Consider the following 16814-nt stretch of genomic DNA (forward strand, 5'->3'; position numbering starts at 1 on the left):
TCAGGCATACTAGGATTTTAAATCCTTGGTGAGCAATTTTAGGATTTTAGATCCATGGTTAAAAAGGATGTGGTTTGCTTCTTTGAAGACTTACTTCTGTTGATTGACTTTCAAGTACTTGAATTGACATGGGAAAATATTCCATGGCAGCAAACAAGGCCACATTTCAGGTTTCCTGCTCCTGGGTCAGCTTCAGGCTGCTCTGGGACCATGAGTCCAAGCTGGAGCTCACAGTAAAAGAAAGATTATAACGTCTGAACTCTCACAGCCGTCAAGTGGACATTTTGCCCTACAAGAACATTGTTCTAACACTGTTTGAGTCTACTTGTTTAGTTGGAGGTGGTCCCCATTGTGATGGGAAGTGCATTAATTTACGAATTATTCAGCCATATTTGTACATAGCATGCAACATAGGGGTAAACAGACCTGGCATCATTGATGTATTGTGTTTCTCATTCACCTGTTTGACCTTCTCACGTGATACGCATCCACAAGACAGCCATTTCTCTCCATGCAGAATGCTGGCCCACTCAAAACTTTCATTCCCTTCAGATGAGCTGGTATTGCAGTGGAAGAGAGAGAAAAGGAGAAAAAATAAAGTAAACATTTCTTGGAAGTATGTGAAACTTGATTTCTTCCTTCCTTTCCTGTAGTCCTGAAGTTAAGTCCGTATCTTTTTCAAGAATACAAATTTCTGTGTTGAAGTGACACTTAAGTTAATCCTTTGCTCTGTTCCTCATAAAAGTTTTCAAAGTTAATCCAGGATATAAAATGTCTGGACTAGAATCCAAAAGTGTACAGGATTTGGGTGAAGTCCGATTCCTGTGTTTTATATACATTAAATCATTCTGTGAAAAAACAGACATTGGATAGTAAATTGTACAGTACTCTCAACACATTTTTATCAAATAGAAACAACTTTATTCCTTTATTTTTCCGGTAATAATTCATGGAGATTGACTCTTCACCCTCTTCCACCTCACCCCCCCCCACACACACACACACAATTCCTCTTTAGTTGTGGTTGGCTATACATATATTTAAGGATATGTTTCTTTGTCAACTTTATGACAGAAACCACAACAAATTATGGACATGTGGCTAAAGTTTATGCTTAGTTTGGATTTGGTAGAAAATACAGAAAGGATATTAGAAAATAAAATTAACCAAAAAGATATTTATGTTGTTTTGACTATGAAGAGGAAAGAGCAGTAACTAGGAGTAATGGAATGTTAGTATTTTAGACCAGAATAAATACCCAAGAGTGAAATTTGTTTATAAATTATGTTCTCCGCTTAAAAATACGTTGAGTGTATGTATGTGTCCATGCCTGAGGCGTTTGTCCAAACTAAGGGCCGAAGTGCTTGACTTGGTTTCTCCTTCCTCCTGTTTCTTGTTTTTTTCCCTCACCTTGCAACTCTCCTTAATATCGTTGTGTCCAAATGCTCTTGTGGCTTTTGTTTTAGCTGTTAAATTTGATAAAAAAATTTTTAAAAGTCTGTAATGACAAGTTTAAACAAGGAGACTAGACTGGAAAGCAAAGGGACAGATCTCTCTGAGAGTTACTATTGAGTTTTTGCACTTAGAGCAGAATGGGTTCTTACTAGTCCTCATACAGTCTAACTTATTTATTAGCATTTTAAAAACATTGCAGAGCCATCATTTCATTGATTAGTCGATTGCAGTTGAAGAGACGGTTCAGTTATTTTACCATCAGCTTTTAAAATAAGAATCATTTACCACATCTATTGTTAACACAGGATGTTTGTAAAACTTTTAAAGTTGATATATTTGAATGTGTGTATCTTTTGAATTTGTTCTGGTTTCCAAGTGTGAATCACTTCTGGCCTGGATTTTCATGTGTAACTATATAAATTTTCTTTTAATAGATTTATTTAAATCACCAAACTGTTGATTGACAGCTGTCTTGCAGTCATTTTTATTGTGTTACTCCATCTTGCTATACTGGACATTAAGTCCTTTATTTAAATTTGATAAATGTGTGTGAGTGTCAGGCATGGTGTAGATACCACGTGAAATGAGCAAGCTCAGGTCCCATTCTTTAAGGAATTGCCTTAAAAATGTGCATTCTTTTTATAGAGATTAAAATATAGTTTTGTTTGAACTCAATTATTCTTTATTTAAACTTGAAATAGGATTCTGTTTTCGTCCATAAGATTCTGAAGAGTATATTTTCAGTAAGAGCTGTGTTTTTTTCCCCCCATTTGCTAATCACCTGTAATTTAGAGGAAAATCTTATGTTTTCAGACTGAATATTTCTAAGGTTTGGATTCCTGTGTTCCTGGGGCTGTATGTTACAATTAATCTAACATTGACAAAATTGTTTACTAAAAGTGTTAAGTTTGTAATAAATAATCCCACACAGACTATCTGATTCTGACATAGTGGGGGTAATACGGAAAGTTAGAGAAAGGAAAAAATTCTGAGTTTGAATGAAACTACAGTTACTGTTTTTTCTTTTGGGAAAAAAATCTAAAAATATTTTATTGTTCATTTATATTATAAATGATGACATAAAAGTCTGAGCACGTGACTGTTTGATATAGTGCTTCATATACATTTTCAAAGCATTTGGAAAATGTAAAATCCTTCCAATATTTGTGCAATGCTCACCCAGAACTTATGTTTTATATTCAATGATACTAGCATTCATCTCTTTGTAGAAGTATTGAAATTAGAACTGTCGAGATCTGTGTTATTCTCAAATGTTGTTATGACTAAGAATAGAAAGCCACTCGTAGGTTTCACACTAGTGCTAGGGGGTCTGCCTGTCACTAACTGGACCTGCTTTAACAGAAGCCCCTAGTTTCTGTTCAACATCTCCCTAGAGCATGTGCTTTAATCATTTACGAATTTCAGTGCTTGTAGGTTAGATTGCAGTATTGAATTTCTTCATAAAGTAGATCTTCTCTCCATTAAGTAAAATTTTGGGAAATATTTTTAACATGATTTCAGAAAAATAATTCAACGTGAGCTGGAGGCAGAAAAGAAAAATGAAAAAAGGAAAAGAACAGGCAGCTTACATAGGTTGCTCAGAGAAGGAGCTGACTCAAAGAGTTACTTAATTTTTTTCCATATATTTTTAGGAAGTTATTTACACGAATTCAAACATATCCTACATTCTGTTCTTAACTTTGTCTTAATATTTCTTGCCATCTTACCATATTACAGAAACAGTTCCATCTCATTCTTTTAAATAGTTGCATAGTAGTCCATTGGGTATGGTTATATACCACTAGCCATAATTTTTGACACATCAAAGCCAGCTGACAATTTCATAATCAAGGTATAGTCATATGATGTACCTTACTTAGGTCATAAATTAGTATGTAACTAGAAATTTGAGTTAGAAAATACCACTATAAATTAGGAACTCAGGTTCATAAAATGTATATACTTATTCAAGATACATCAGTTGTTAAACACAATGTTGTTAACTTAGGTAAGAGCATTAATTCTAAGGAAGTGAAAATTTTTTACATTTTTATGAAATTTTTTTTGAAAAAACTACTGCAAATAACAAGAAAAGGTTAAAGTAATCTCTGATACTTTCAAGTGTCCCAAATTCTTTAGAAAGCCTGAAAGAAGTCCTGCATTGAGCCTGCCGTTGTTGTCATGGCAGGGTAGATGGGCTGAACCACGTAGGAATTTATAGTTTCTTCTACCTGACTGATGATTTTCTTGAGAAGCATAAAATTCAGATCAGGAATGGTCTCCGTTTGGACCCTTGGTTATTGGTCTGGCAGATTCCTGGGAAGGGGAGGCAAACAGCAAGATGATCCAAGCCTCTCTTATAAAATACTTGCGAATTTTCACTTTGAGTGTTTACAAATATTTATTTTCCAAAATGTGTAATACAAACCATGTGTGTACACATGGTTATAAGAGATCCAGTTGCCAAGAGGATCCCATTTTATGTAGTTTAAATAATATGCTTTGTGTCAGATTGCATATAGTTTGGGTAATACTTTTATAAAGGTTGGGGAAATGTTAGCACATGAAAATTTGACCCTTATGTGCTGGAAATTTGAGAATAATTTATACCAATAAATGATTTCAGATAGTATTTGCTAATGATGGTGTCTGTTTTGGTTATTGTGGTGTCATTTTTGGAAGCACCATGAGAAAACCATGGCTCAGAATTATAGTAGTCGTTTTCAACTGTGGCTGTTGGAATCATTTCCCAAAAAAACATAGTAAATATGCTTTTTTCTTAAAAATGCTTTTCTATGTGAAATAAATTATATGAATAATTGCTTCTGCTTGAATTTTCTTTCTCAAATTTCACTGCAGCCATACTCCTTAAAGAATGTTTGATAATCAAAAATAACTAATTCTGCTGGACAAATATATGCCTCTTGATTGTTTTATTTTGAAGAAAATTATTTTCACTTTTCATTATTTTCTTTGATGACTTTCATTTCCTGGCAAATCAAATCTGTGTCCCCAAAATAATGTGAACTTTTACATTTAAATTTGGCAATTCTTTAAAATGTGTTAAGGTTTTGCTTAAACCTGTAAAGGATGGTTTTTCTTTTGTAAGTATTGTTGTCAGTAGCAATTGTTTTGGGTAGCAGTTTCAACCAAGCAATTCTGGTTTTCCTCTGTACAAGTTACTAGTTTAGACTAAAAATATTTTAATTATTATCGTGGTATTCTGGTTGACAGCAGCTCATGGGCAGACTCTTGCTTATGTACAAATTATTAAATAGTTCATTTTTGGTACTTGAGAACATTTATCAATAAGAAAGTGACAGATGAAAGAAGATTATATGCTAACAGTGATGTGAAGACCGGGCCCTCGCCAGGGTTGGGGCTAGGCGAGGTCAGCCAGAACGGCCCCGGCTCTCATCCACTGAGGGTTTCGTGGGGTTTGAATGAAGAACTCTCTTGTTTTCAGGAACTTTGTCAATTATATCTTAATTTTACACTGTTTTCAAAAATCATCATGAAAATTTATACAATTAGAGATTCTTACTTATTTTGGTTCGAGCAGCGTCTGAAAGATGCCCTGGTTTAAAGTTCTGTCTTGTCCTGTAGTCAGCGTTCTTGTCACACCGATGAGAGAATGTGAGAGAACTGTCTGAATGGAAACCGAGTGCTCTGTCGAGGCACCTGAGGCTGCAGTGTGGTTAGGTGTTTTCTGGGAAGAGTTGGAAGGAGTTTGTTAGTCTTACAAAAAAGACATTTTATATCTGTGGGATTACCTTTCTAATCCAGGAGGCAGAGGAGGACTGCTGTGTGTTGTGCCCCAAATGCCAGAAAGCCTTCTACATGTGACTTTCAAAGGGCAGCCGTGGCAAGTCTGGTTTGGACCCTGCTTGTGTTGAATTTCAGCCAGCAAGTCTCCAGCATACAGGAGAATTTGAGATTTTCTCCCTCCCCCATTTCTTCTGTTTTTGTTCAGTGTAAACAGTTCCTGCCGTAGAAACATAGACAAATATAGCAGAGAATGCTTTTCTGGAAGAAGAATGCTCCCTAAGCATTTTTTAACCATTTTTGGGAAGAATTGATCTTTCTGTGTATTTTAGACAGACTGAAAGAGAGGGGGGAGGCTGCTGCTGTAAATTGAAGTGACATCATATGTATTGCCCCCATTGATCCGCTTTTAGTCTCCAGCCAGGATAAAAGGAAATGGCATCAGGGAGGAAGCATGCTTCATTTAGGCCCAGATCCCAGAGTGATAATGGGGTAATAATAGAACTCACGCCACTGTCAGTCGGTGGCTGCATTAGTCGCGGGCTCCTTCCCGGTCCCTGCGGCTGCAGCGCGCCCGCTGGGCCAGAAGGGGAGGTGCTGTCCCTTGCTTTTTGGAGGTGCAGGCAGTGGGGCTCGGATGTTCGCGTGCACGGGAGTCCTTGCGTGGGGCCTGCCTGTGGAAGGTCAGTAGTGAGACGCTTCGGTGACATTTTCTGTAGGAGGCGAGCTGGCCTTTTCTGCGTCCCACTAACGGAAGAAATGGTGGAGGGCCTCAGTTGCATGGGTGGTCCTTCTGGGAGCCAGGCGTGAGTGATGTCCCCCGTGACAGCAGCAGGAGGCTTCTGGAAGAGGCAGGGTTTGTTTTCTTTGTGCTGCTTGTAGACTGGACGGGTGGGTATGGAAAATTAATATTTTCTTTCCAAGAGTCGGTGTAGAAACTCTCTAAAATCGTTCAAAGTTGTGCGGCTTGCCTCAGCTCTTAAGATCACTGGGGAAAATACCAGGTAGATTTTCTTTGTACATTTCTGGTTAATTAGCAACTATGGAATCCTCCGTGTTTAGAGCAAGAATACAGACCTCTGAATCCTTAACAAATAGCATTTGTATTGACTGACCTCCTTTTAGCATTTTGGTTTCTGTATCCGAGTACGTTTTTCAGTGCTGTGAGTTCTCTATTTCAAGTACCCACATGACATTGGCTCCCCATAGCCTTATTTTGTCGAAGTTTCTGAGGCAGATGCATTTGAAAAATACCGAACTGGTTTCCATATGGAAAAAATAATCCCGTCCTGAATTCCTTGTTTGTACGAAGTAAAGGACTTTCTATTCCTATCACTGTCGAACCGTGGCTGTGAGACCCTCAGTGGTGAAGGCAGGTTCTTATCCTGTTCAAAGGAGCTGCTTTCTCGGGACATAATACTCTGAAACACGTACTTTATTTTTCTTAATCACTCCATGGTGTGACTAAAGGCATGTTTGTCTCTCAGTACTGCTGTATTAAAACACAGTTGGCCTAGAAGTCATGTGAAATTTAATTTGATTTCCATGTAGGTGGGAGTGGAATGACCCACACAGTATTTCCCGTTGCCACCGTGCCAGCTGCCAGGGCGAGCCTGCCTCTGAGCACATTTGGAGCGCAGCTCTCTCAGTTGCTTTGCAAACTTCTGGTTTATTGCATAGTACTTCTTTTTCATCATAAGGTGGCTTTACTGGGAGTAAATGTTTATTTTACAAAGAGAAATGTACTGTATTAAAGCGAGCTACTTAACCACATTTTTGCTTTAATATCCTCTTTTCATGGTCTTTAATCTCATGTAAAAATTATGTGATGTTTACTTACTCGTTTGTGAATGAAAGATACTGAATTAGTTTTATTGTCTGTGTACTAAAATAGTTTGACCACTGATTTTTCTCTGCTTTTCTCATTGTTTCGAAACCACATTTGCCCCGAGCGAATTAGAAGCCTTGGCGTTGAGAGGCAGATGGCTCCAGGTTGTTGACTAGTCACTCGTACAAGCCATGCTGGAGAGTGGGCCCAGCAGCACCCGAGCAGACGCCGTTGCGGCTCTGTGGCGGGCCTGGGTGTGTCCTGGCCTGTGGGAACAAGCTGGCTCTTGCAGCACCGCCGGCACCACCGTGCCGTGGAGGGCTGTGTGTGTGCCAGCTCTTTACCTGTCTCCAGTTAGAGCAAATTAAACTTATTAAAGAATCGCCAAGATTCAACTCCTTCCGTTCCATCTCAGCTGTTTATCTTTAGTCAGGCGGCTTAGCTTTAAATATTTTTTCCATTGTATGAAATTAGGAGAGGACAGAAACTTTCAGTGATCTTTTTCTGTTCTGTTTCTGTGTGCAGATACATGAACTTTCTGCTTAGAGAAAGTTACAAGAGATATGAAAGTATGGATTCAGATACTTTGACCAATTCACATATTAGTAATTCTTCGATTTTAAACTGGAGTTGTGTTTATTGGTAAAATTCAGCTAGGGTAAGTGAGGACCAAGCTAGTCTTCCTCAAGGGTTTCTTTCCTCCATGGGACTCTCTAGTTTAAACCATATCCCAAATGGGAGTTCTAACAATAGGCTTCTTTGTACGCGTAGGCACATAATAGGGAGATGCTTTTCTTTTTACTCTTTCCTTCCCTGTAATTCTGCAAATTGCCCAGGCTGGTTCCTGCTATATTCAGTTAGTGAACCGGGTCCCCACCCCCAGTCCATGGGTATTCTGCACTGTCTCGTGATGGGCCTTCTGTAAAAGCCATCTTCCTGCGTCCAGAGTAGCCTCAACATTTGAGCTGTTGCTGCCCTGGGCTTGGCTGCTGACTGGTTTTGAGAATGCCCCTGGGGGTGCAGGGGGTGCAGAGTGGGTGGCCACTCTGACTCAGTCTGGGGCCCTTCCCTCCTAAGTCCCCATAGAGGTAGGTAGACTATCGCTCCATGGGCACCCAGGCCAGGCTATCTCGGGGGTGGGGGGTCGTTTGAAGCACGCTTTGGAAAGAGATGGGGTGCATGGGGAGAGACCATGGTGAGGGAGAAAGGGCAGGTCTGTGAAAGGGGTTCAAGTGCAGGAGGACAATTGGGAAGTGACCTTAGGGGACTGAAGGATGCACTCAGGGTTGGGCTGATGGCTTAACCGCCACCAGTGAAGGGCCCCTCCTGGATGGAACTCAGGGAACGAAGATCCAGAGAGGGAGGTGAGGCTGCAGGTGAGATAGACAGGACGGAGGGCCAGGGAGCCGGGGTGCTGGCCGGGCTGCTGAGCCTGAGCGGGTAGAACACCCCACCAGCGAAGGCCTCATGGTGTCTCCCGTGAGGACGCTCTCCAGAGGCTGGTTCCTGTTTTATAAAACAGCAGATTTCTTTTACTATCATAAAAGTAGCCTCATGTGTCTAACTACAGAAAAGGGAAAACTGGCATTTTTGTTACTGGTTGTTAGGATGTAATTTGATATCCTTACAGCATCTTACAGGCACATGACTTCTGATGAAAGGAAATGAAGTGTTAGTCATTCTGAGGCCTGTGGAGAGCCTCACGGGTCAGTGCTGGCTTAGCCCTGTTTCGGCTGAAAGCACCTCGCTTCTCCTGCCAGCCTGAGAGGAGTCACAGCTCCACGCCTAGGTGCATGGAGGCTGTTATGAAATAAAACTGCCCAAGAATCAAGGGATGTGTATGTGTCTGTCTATAGGCAAGTGGGTGTTTTCTTAGAATTTAGAAGGGCGAGGTGAGGAAATAGAAGAAGTGCATTCTTGGTGGAATTATGTGGTGAGTGTTTTGCATGCAATCCACCCGATTTTCCTCCATGTGCATTTTGGGAAAGTGGGGGTGAGGGCCAGGCAGAGTGCACACTTGGGGGCAGAAAGGTAAAGAGAGGCAGAGAGAACCCACAGATTTTTAAAATTTCTTTGAGAATAACAGAAAGTAGAGATTAAAATCCAGCTGTTCTTCTGAATATTCTCTTGGCCTGGTATTGACTTGTAGACTCGCAAATCTGGGTTTGTTGACAGGGATTGTCTGGGCATAAGCAAGGATGGAGAAAAGCTAAATGCAGAGAGTAGTAGAATTCATAGCACTAATTTTAAAACCTTGATTTTAGAATAAATATTTTCCAGTTCCTGCAAGATGCATCTGAAATGTGCTTGCCTCTCCATTTGTAGTTTATGTGAATGCTGTCTGCACTAGGGCTTCTCTAGGCTCCGGGACACTGGTGTGTGAATAAGACGGATATTTTCAGTTCTTGGATTTCACAAGTGTAGTTTATTTATAAAATAGTTTTTATTATTTTTGTACTATGTAAAAACAACCTCCTTTCTTTGTCCTTAACTGGTAACCCCATTTTTTACCTGTCCTGTATGAAAATGTAGGAATACTGTATAGGTGGCCGTGTGTGTGTGTGTGTGTGTGTGTGTATGTATGTGTGTGTGTGTGTAATCATGTGTACCACATTCTTTGACTTTTTTAGTGGAATAATAGACTTATAACTTTTGCAATGGAGGGATTGTAAGACATGTTCTTGTTTCATTACATGCTCTTGATTTTTTGGTGTTCATTTGCAAGGGTCAGGTGGTAAAGGAAATCTGAAAGCGACTTTTCATTTCTGTTAAACTTCCGTGTGTTTGCCTAAGGTCACATGGTTTCTCAGATCTTTGTCTAAGCTAAATGACATTGTTTGGTACATGTGTGCCGTAAAAGGATCTAATAAATGAGAATGTTAAGATAAGTACAGTTTTTATCATTTCACGGGATATACAGAGTGTGCCAAAAAAATGTATACACATTTTAAAAAAGGAAAAACCTGTATTAAAATTGTAATAATATATACTGATAACAAAAGATGAATACAAGTCATGTGTATATATATTTTTGCCATAAATATATACCCCCGGTATATATTTCACATACATATATTCAATCATCACATTGTACAATCTTGAAAAAAGATAAACACAGTTTTGATCTGGTCTGAATAGAGAGCTGACACGACAAGCCATGGAGAATCGGCTAATCAGGCCCCAGAATGCGTGACTTTGGGGACAGAGTGTAAACCCTGAGAGTTACCACAGTCAGGTTTACAATCTTCCCAGGTTTCAGACGCCACTGAAGTACTCAGGTTACTATCTTTGTTCTGAATATTTGGGTTTAATGTCTTGTGAGCTGAATGGCATTTTCACTGGCTGTTTGGTTTCGCCTTCAGCTTCTTCCAGACCAGCTGGTCTTGCTTCTGGAGCATCTCTTGGAGCAGAAGACCCTGAACCCCAGAACTCTGCAAAGGCTTGAAAGGACATACCACCTCCCCCAGCAGGACGCAGAGGTAAGTCAGGACCACCCACCCTTGAAGTTCAAACAGTGGGGCCCTCGCCGTTGTGAAGAACCACGGTGGGCCCATTGCATCCCAGACTGTTGAAACCGCTATATCATGAGCAGCGCCAATGCGTGCGCTCAGGAGTGAAGAGCAAGTACTTCCAGCCAAGTATAAACTGCTTCCCTGGTCATGCTCAGTCCAGCAGGCGCCCCAAACTGGTTATTACTGGGGTATTTTGAGGTCCTAGGTTTTTCCCTCTTCTTAAATCACGAGGACAGCCGTAAGTCCCCTAGAGGAATGAGCAGGCCGGGTGGAGTGCTTCTGAATTGTAAACGCGGGCGGGTCATCTTGTGTGCGGTGGTGGCGCCGTCGCGCTTCAAGGAAACTTGGCTCAGATGTGCCAGAGCCTCTTGGTTGCATTCAGTTAGGACAGGAAAGGAGCCGTGTGGAAAGGAAATGAAAGCTAAATCTAACAGCCGTGGTTGGAAAAGCAAAATTGGATGCTTGTGGGAAAGCAATATCTTTTAGTTTATTGTAAAGAATGTGATGTGAATCCTAAGATGAGTTCCAGGGTTTTTTATATCTGTGTATATAAATAGATAATAAATATTTATTGTAGTTAGTCATCTTAAGTAAAAAAACAAGCACACGGTCAAAAAGAGAAAAGCTCTTTCATATAAAACTCCTCAAGTCAAGTAAGCTTGGTTTGTGTTCAGTTGAAAGTAACTGAACATTAAAAACTGCAGTTCAGTATGGCAGGCACGTAGTAACACGTGGTTACTGAGCCCTTGGCGGATGGCTGTTTCGAATTGAGATGTGCTATGAGTGTGAAATGCACTGATACTGAAGACGCAGCAGAAAAAACAAAACCATGTCTCACTGATAATTCATTTGTATTGATTAAAATGTGAAAATGATACTTTGGATATGTTGGGTAAAATAAAATACTATAGAAATTAATTTCACGATCATTAAAAGGGCGTAAATGGAGAAAAGCCAACGTCTTATCAGATGAAAAGGTAAGATGGACATTGTTATACATTTTAAAGCCCCATAAATTTGGGAGTTAATTGAAAAGCCACAGAGAAGACTCCTATAGCTATTTCCCCACCTGAGCATAGATCAGACGTGCAACTGTTGCTGTTTATTTCAGCTCTTATATTTTTGTTTATAGGAGTTTCCAAATGCCAGCCTGTTATTTTTAATTAGTGTTTAAAAGATGTTTCTATTTATGGGCATGAGGTTAAGTTTTAATCACAGCTGAATACCACTGAAATGCCAGGCCCCTGTGACAGGCAGGGTACAGTCAAAGGCGGGAGGATCAAAGCAGGCGCCAAGCACCTGTCACTCTGAGCCCAGAATCCATGAGGTGGTAGACCCTGCTTCCCTGCAGTCCTTTAGCATAAAACACACTGTGTTCTTACCTGACAGCGCAGCTTAGTTATTCTATGTAACCTCTGCAGTCTTTGAAAAGTAGACAAGTTTTAATTGATTGCTTGTTCTGCGTCTCACAAACTACACTGTGATGCCCACAGCCAAGGCACTGTCTTGAGCCAGCTGAAGGCCTCGGGGACAGGAGTCTAGGGCCTGAGGATGGCTTCGCTCGGGCTGTGTAACCAGGGTGTCACTGTCCATGCAGCTCCCAAATACCCTACCTGGTGCTAGGGACATAGCAGTGGGCATGACAGGCCATGGCCAGCCCTGAGGAAGTTATATTCTTCTGCAAAGATCGCTCCTAAGTAAGTGAACAAGAGACTTTCAGGTAAGAGCTACAAGGGAGGTACACAGGTGAAGCTGGGCTGGTTGTCTCTACATAGAGTATTCAGGAAAAGCCATGCAGACAAGGTGACATTCGAGCCAGGATCTAAGGACGAGAAGGAGCTGCCAAAGCCGAGGGGCCAGGGGTGACTTCATAGAGAGGAACAGCAAGTATCAGCGTGTGAGCTTGGTATGTGCCAGGAGAGGGGTCAGCAATCTCTTTCTCTGAAGGAACAGATAGTTAATATTTCAGGCCATTCGGTTTCTGTCGCAACTAGTAACCTTTGCTGTTGTAGCGTGAAAGCTGCTATAGACAGCACGTGAGCGAACAGACGTGCCTGTGCGCCAGCGAAACTGGTAATAGACCCTGAAACTTGAATTTCATGTAATTATTATGTCTCAAGATAATTTGTTGTTGCTGCTGTTGTTCCTTCTTCAAACTATTTAAATACACACACACCACCCCCAGCTCTGGGCCGATTGGGCCTGCCCCATCTGGAGGTTGTGGACACCTATGATGGGGTGGGCAGCAGCCAGACCATGGGGGGCCTGCGAGCCGCGTGCCCCGCTCAGGTTTTGTTCTAATGCTGTACCCCCTTCCCCATCCTCTTGTTTCGGCATGAAGTTAGTTCCACCGAGAGCTTACCTCATTGTGGTATTTCCTGGATGTGTCACTCAAGAACCAGAAGAGCAAAAGGATTTTGGCCAACCAGGGTGTTTTCTAGAACCATTATTAGTTAAGTGTGGTTTATTGTGACACCAACGAGCAGGAATTTAGTTGCATAACCATTTGCCTTTAAGTGACAGAACATTTCATGGAAGAATTGTTTTTGGAGAGAAAAGTCTTGAGGAGTCTAACTTTATTCTCGCTCGGTGCCTCTCCTTGATTTAAGCAAATAGGATAGTCTCTTTCAGTCATTATCAGGGCTTTTAATTATGGAATAAACAGCAGGCGTTGGAAAGCTGGCCAGAGATCCTGGCGGGGGGCAGGTTGTGCAGGGAGCACTGCTGTGGGAACTGCTCTCGGGGTGTTTTCCTGGCGCGGAGAGGAGCAGTGTGAGTTACGGCCCTAATGCCCCGTGTTCGGGGTGCTCGGACCGGGCAGAAAAACGAGCACGGAGCAGGGGGTGGTCACGACTTGGGTAGGTTGGGTGGAGTGTGTTCCCCGTATTTCCAGGAGATATAGAAAGGCTCCCCTCACTTTTCTTTGCACCGGCGTCTTTTCCTGAGCATATACACATGCAAAGTTGCTTTCTGAGGAGGTGAGCCTGCTCGTTCTGGAGCTCGTTTAAGCTGAGTCTCCGCTGCCTGTGCCCCCGTTGCCTCGTTCGCTGCAGAACTGGCGTTGGCAGAGCTGGACATTCCTGCCGCCTGGAACCAGGCGTCTCAGCTGTGTGGGGAGCCTGTCCCAACGCGAATCGGGGCCACCGTGCATGAGTTGCTTTAGCTCCTTTGCCGTTATCCCCCTATCCCTTCTCTGTGTGGGGGTGGGAGGGTGCAGTCCCACGGGGAAGTTTATTTTTAATGATTCTCTTTGTGTAGCTCAGCCTTTGTGTTCCTTGTGTTGCTTACGTGTTTTCGGTTGTGTTCACAGAACATCTGGTCTGTTGGTGAGGGTTTCTGAGCATGGCGCGTAGTCTCATGTCGCTAGCCAGCTGTTTCTGTGTCAGGGGCGGAGGTTACACAGCCCCTGCATCCGTGAGCCTGCATCACGTGTGGTGCGAATCCCCAGGTCTGCTCTGCGGGGAGGGGTACCATGTGTTCAGAATCTCAAAGGAAAAGCGCACTGGAACAAATACCTTAAGAAGCTGGGCGGAGAAAAGCATGTCGTCCTGTGCCATCTCGAGCCTCGCTTGCCCACTCCCATTGCCAGCATCTAAAAAGTGGGGCACTGTTGAGGCAGCGTTTGCATTCCGTAGCCTGGGAAGTGGCACTAACTATAGGAGTAAACCATCTTTCACATCCTGAGCCAAAGACACTGCTAACTACCCACATGCTGGGCTACTCTCACCAGGATGGAAAACGAGCAGAAAGGAAACTTAGTTCATAGAAATACTTTGTCTTCAGTTTTAGAACATCCTGGCTCAAATAAAGAGCCATAAGAGTTTAAAAGTATATTGGACAACTGATTCTTGGAACAAAATATATTTTCTAAGATCCCTTTGTAAGTAATGAGTTTCCTGCTCTCTTGAGCAGGTCTTACAAGCTGTATAAGTAGCTGCCCCATGTGAGGTGAAGGTCCGTGGAACTTGGCTGTGTGGCCTTCCCCGCCAAGAGCCCGCAAAGCAACTTTATTTCTGCAGACCACAGTTGAGCACTTCAAAATTGGGGCCCACCTCAAGTGAATTTTTGGAAAATCCAAGAACAGCATCTCACTGTCTTCCATGTCTCAGGTGGCAGTGGTGGCCACCTGTCACACAGGTCCCCATGGTAGCATGCTCTGCTCTGGTGCTTCAGCTGGTAGGTTGCGCCAGAAAATTAATCTGGGAGAGGCTGTTACCCTCACGGGTTCATCTCTGACTGTCTTTGGGCAGCACTGTTGGCTGAAAGGAAGAGGCCTCCTGGGTTAGATTGGCATGGGGAAGTGTGGGTACCATGTCGGTGCCTTCCCTCTAGTCTTCCTTCAGGGGTACCACTCTTGTGGCTGGCCTTGTGTGAAGAGAACAATGACACCTGCTCATGTGCGTGTGAGCGGCTCTTCCACGTCTTGATGATGTGAAATACCCAGGCCAGCCACCTGGTGGTATTGGCCCAGGCATTGCCTTTGCAGTGAGCTGGACTTAGGTCGCGGGTCCCCAGACGGCTGGTGACCACAGACAAGTAACCCACCCTCCCAGAGCCCCATTTCTGTCATCTGCACGGCAGTGCTTGGGCTAGGCTGCCGGCTTCCCCGCTTTTGACTCAGCCAACTGGCAAAAAAAGTTTCATGAAACTATCTTTACTCTTAACATTTTCTATTATTTCCTATTTCATTTTCTTAAAAAATGTGTGTTGTAACACAGTAAATGGATGTTATGACACACACATGGGTTGCGGCCCCCAGTTTGAGACATGATGGACAGGCAGCGTCCCAGCTGTCCTGCTTCCTCCCTGCACCTCCGTCTGCTCAGGATTAAAATGGAGTCACAGACCTCTTCTTCACAGGGTTGTTAATTAACACGAGACGAAAAATGTCGGTGAGCATCCATGGTTTTAACGTAATTTCTGCTTGTTTAAGATTCACCATCTCTCATTTGGTGTGAAATGGTCAAGTTTTGTTATTTAGTTGATCTCTTTCTTTTAAAGAGCCTGTCAGGACTGGCAGGGAGAAAGAGAAAAGTAGTACGTCTCCCCAGCTACGAGGAGTCCCTAAGCAGCTGGTCAAAGAGTTCTTGGTCTGGGGGCTTGTTGGGGTTTTGGAGGGGAGGTCTGAATCAGTTTCCTAACGTTAGCACTGCCGACGTTTCGGACTGGACGGTTCTGCTGTGGGGCTGTCCTGGGCAGTGTGGGGAGTTTCCCCACCAGATGCCAGAGGCAGCCCACCCCCAGCCCCTCCCAGTTTTGGCAATCCAAAATGTTTCCAGGCATCGCCGCAGGTGGGGGCAAAGCCATTCCAGTCAAGAACCACTGGTCTACACCAGCAACTGATTCACAAAAGGCAATTTTTTCATCTCATCTAATGGTGCCTGACAGTGGGTTACAACATGCAGTGGAGTCGCTAGAAAGGTGGCTAACAACACTGAGAGGCCACCCTCTGCCAGCTGTGTTCTCCCAAGGCTGCAAAGCATGTAACCTTGAGAGAGGTGAAAACAGAATCTCTCACGGGGCAGAAAAAGAAGGAATTGCAAACTAAAGTAATAGTAGCAAGTAAATCTAAGGAAACAGATTAGTAAGTAAAGACAAACCTGTTCTACCACTAGTACCAGAGAAAGCCACGCCAGCAGCTGTCCGCATTCTGCTCTGAAAAGGACACTTTCAAGGTTGATTGCAAATGGAAAAACATCCCGCCTCGCAGGGCAGGCCGTTCCCCACGTGCCTTTCCTCTGGCTCTGGCTGAGGAGCCCTTGAAACCCATAGGAAATCGCCACCTCCCATGGTGGGTTCTACATATGCAGGGAGGGTGTAGAGCAGACCCAGCAGTAAGAGAACTCACTGTTCGCCTGAAAACACCATAGCATTTGTTTGAAATCCAGGGTTGGAAGGTGTGATTCCAGGATTGCGATGGTCTGACAGCTCTGACGCTCATTTCTGAATTTCATTTGGACCAAAAGCATAGTTTCTGTGCATTAAGAGCATTTCATGATTAGCAGCTCTCTTGAGAGGCATATTAAAAAGGGCAGAGAATAAAGGTTTGGCTAGGTATCAAGTCTCTGAAATCTAAAATTGATCGGTAGCTGTGATCTGCCCATTCCCTTTAATGTTAAAACTCGCGCCATTCAGGGTGGCAAGCGTGGGGGTTCCGTTCCCTGCCATGGGGAGCTTCTTGTTCCCCCTTTTCCCCTGGTTGCTTTTCGATAGTGTTCCTGCGACAAAATAAACATTTGTTTTGTTTTCCTCGC

At 43.0% G+C, this 16814-nt stretch overlaps 1 protein-coding gene across 9 annotated transcripts in view; it reads left to right on the forward strand.

Moving 5' to 3' along the window:
* Nucleotides 1-16814, forward strand: part of AOPEP (aminopeptidase O (putative)) — a 348074-nt gene that overhangs the window by 311669 nt on the left and 19591 nt on the right. For 7 of the 9 annotated variants that reach the window (XR_004424615.1, XR_004424614.1, XM_033122518.1 and 4 more), the window contains one exon: nucleotides 10411-10527. Coding sequence is in view for 5 of the 9 variants with exons in the window: in XM_033122518.1 (XP_032978409.1) it covers nucleotides 10411-10527 (117 nt within the window). In the remaining 4 variants the exon portion in view is untranslated. Of the gene's footprint in view, nucleotides 1-10410; nucleotides 10533-16814 lie in introns of those variants that run through there. The other 2 variants (XR_004424616.1, XM_033122522.1) reach the window with 2 other exon arrangements.

Source organism: Rhinolophus ferrumequinum, chromosome 12, assembly GCF_004115265.2.
Source record: "Rhinolophus ferrumequinum isolate MPI-CBG mRhiFer1 chromosome 12, mRhiFer1_v1.p, whole genome shotgun sequence".
Taxonomy (NCBI): domain Eukaryota; kingdom Metazoa; phylum Chordata; class Mammalia; order Chiroptera; family Rhinolophidae; genus Rhinolophus; species Rhinolophus ferrumequinum.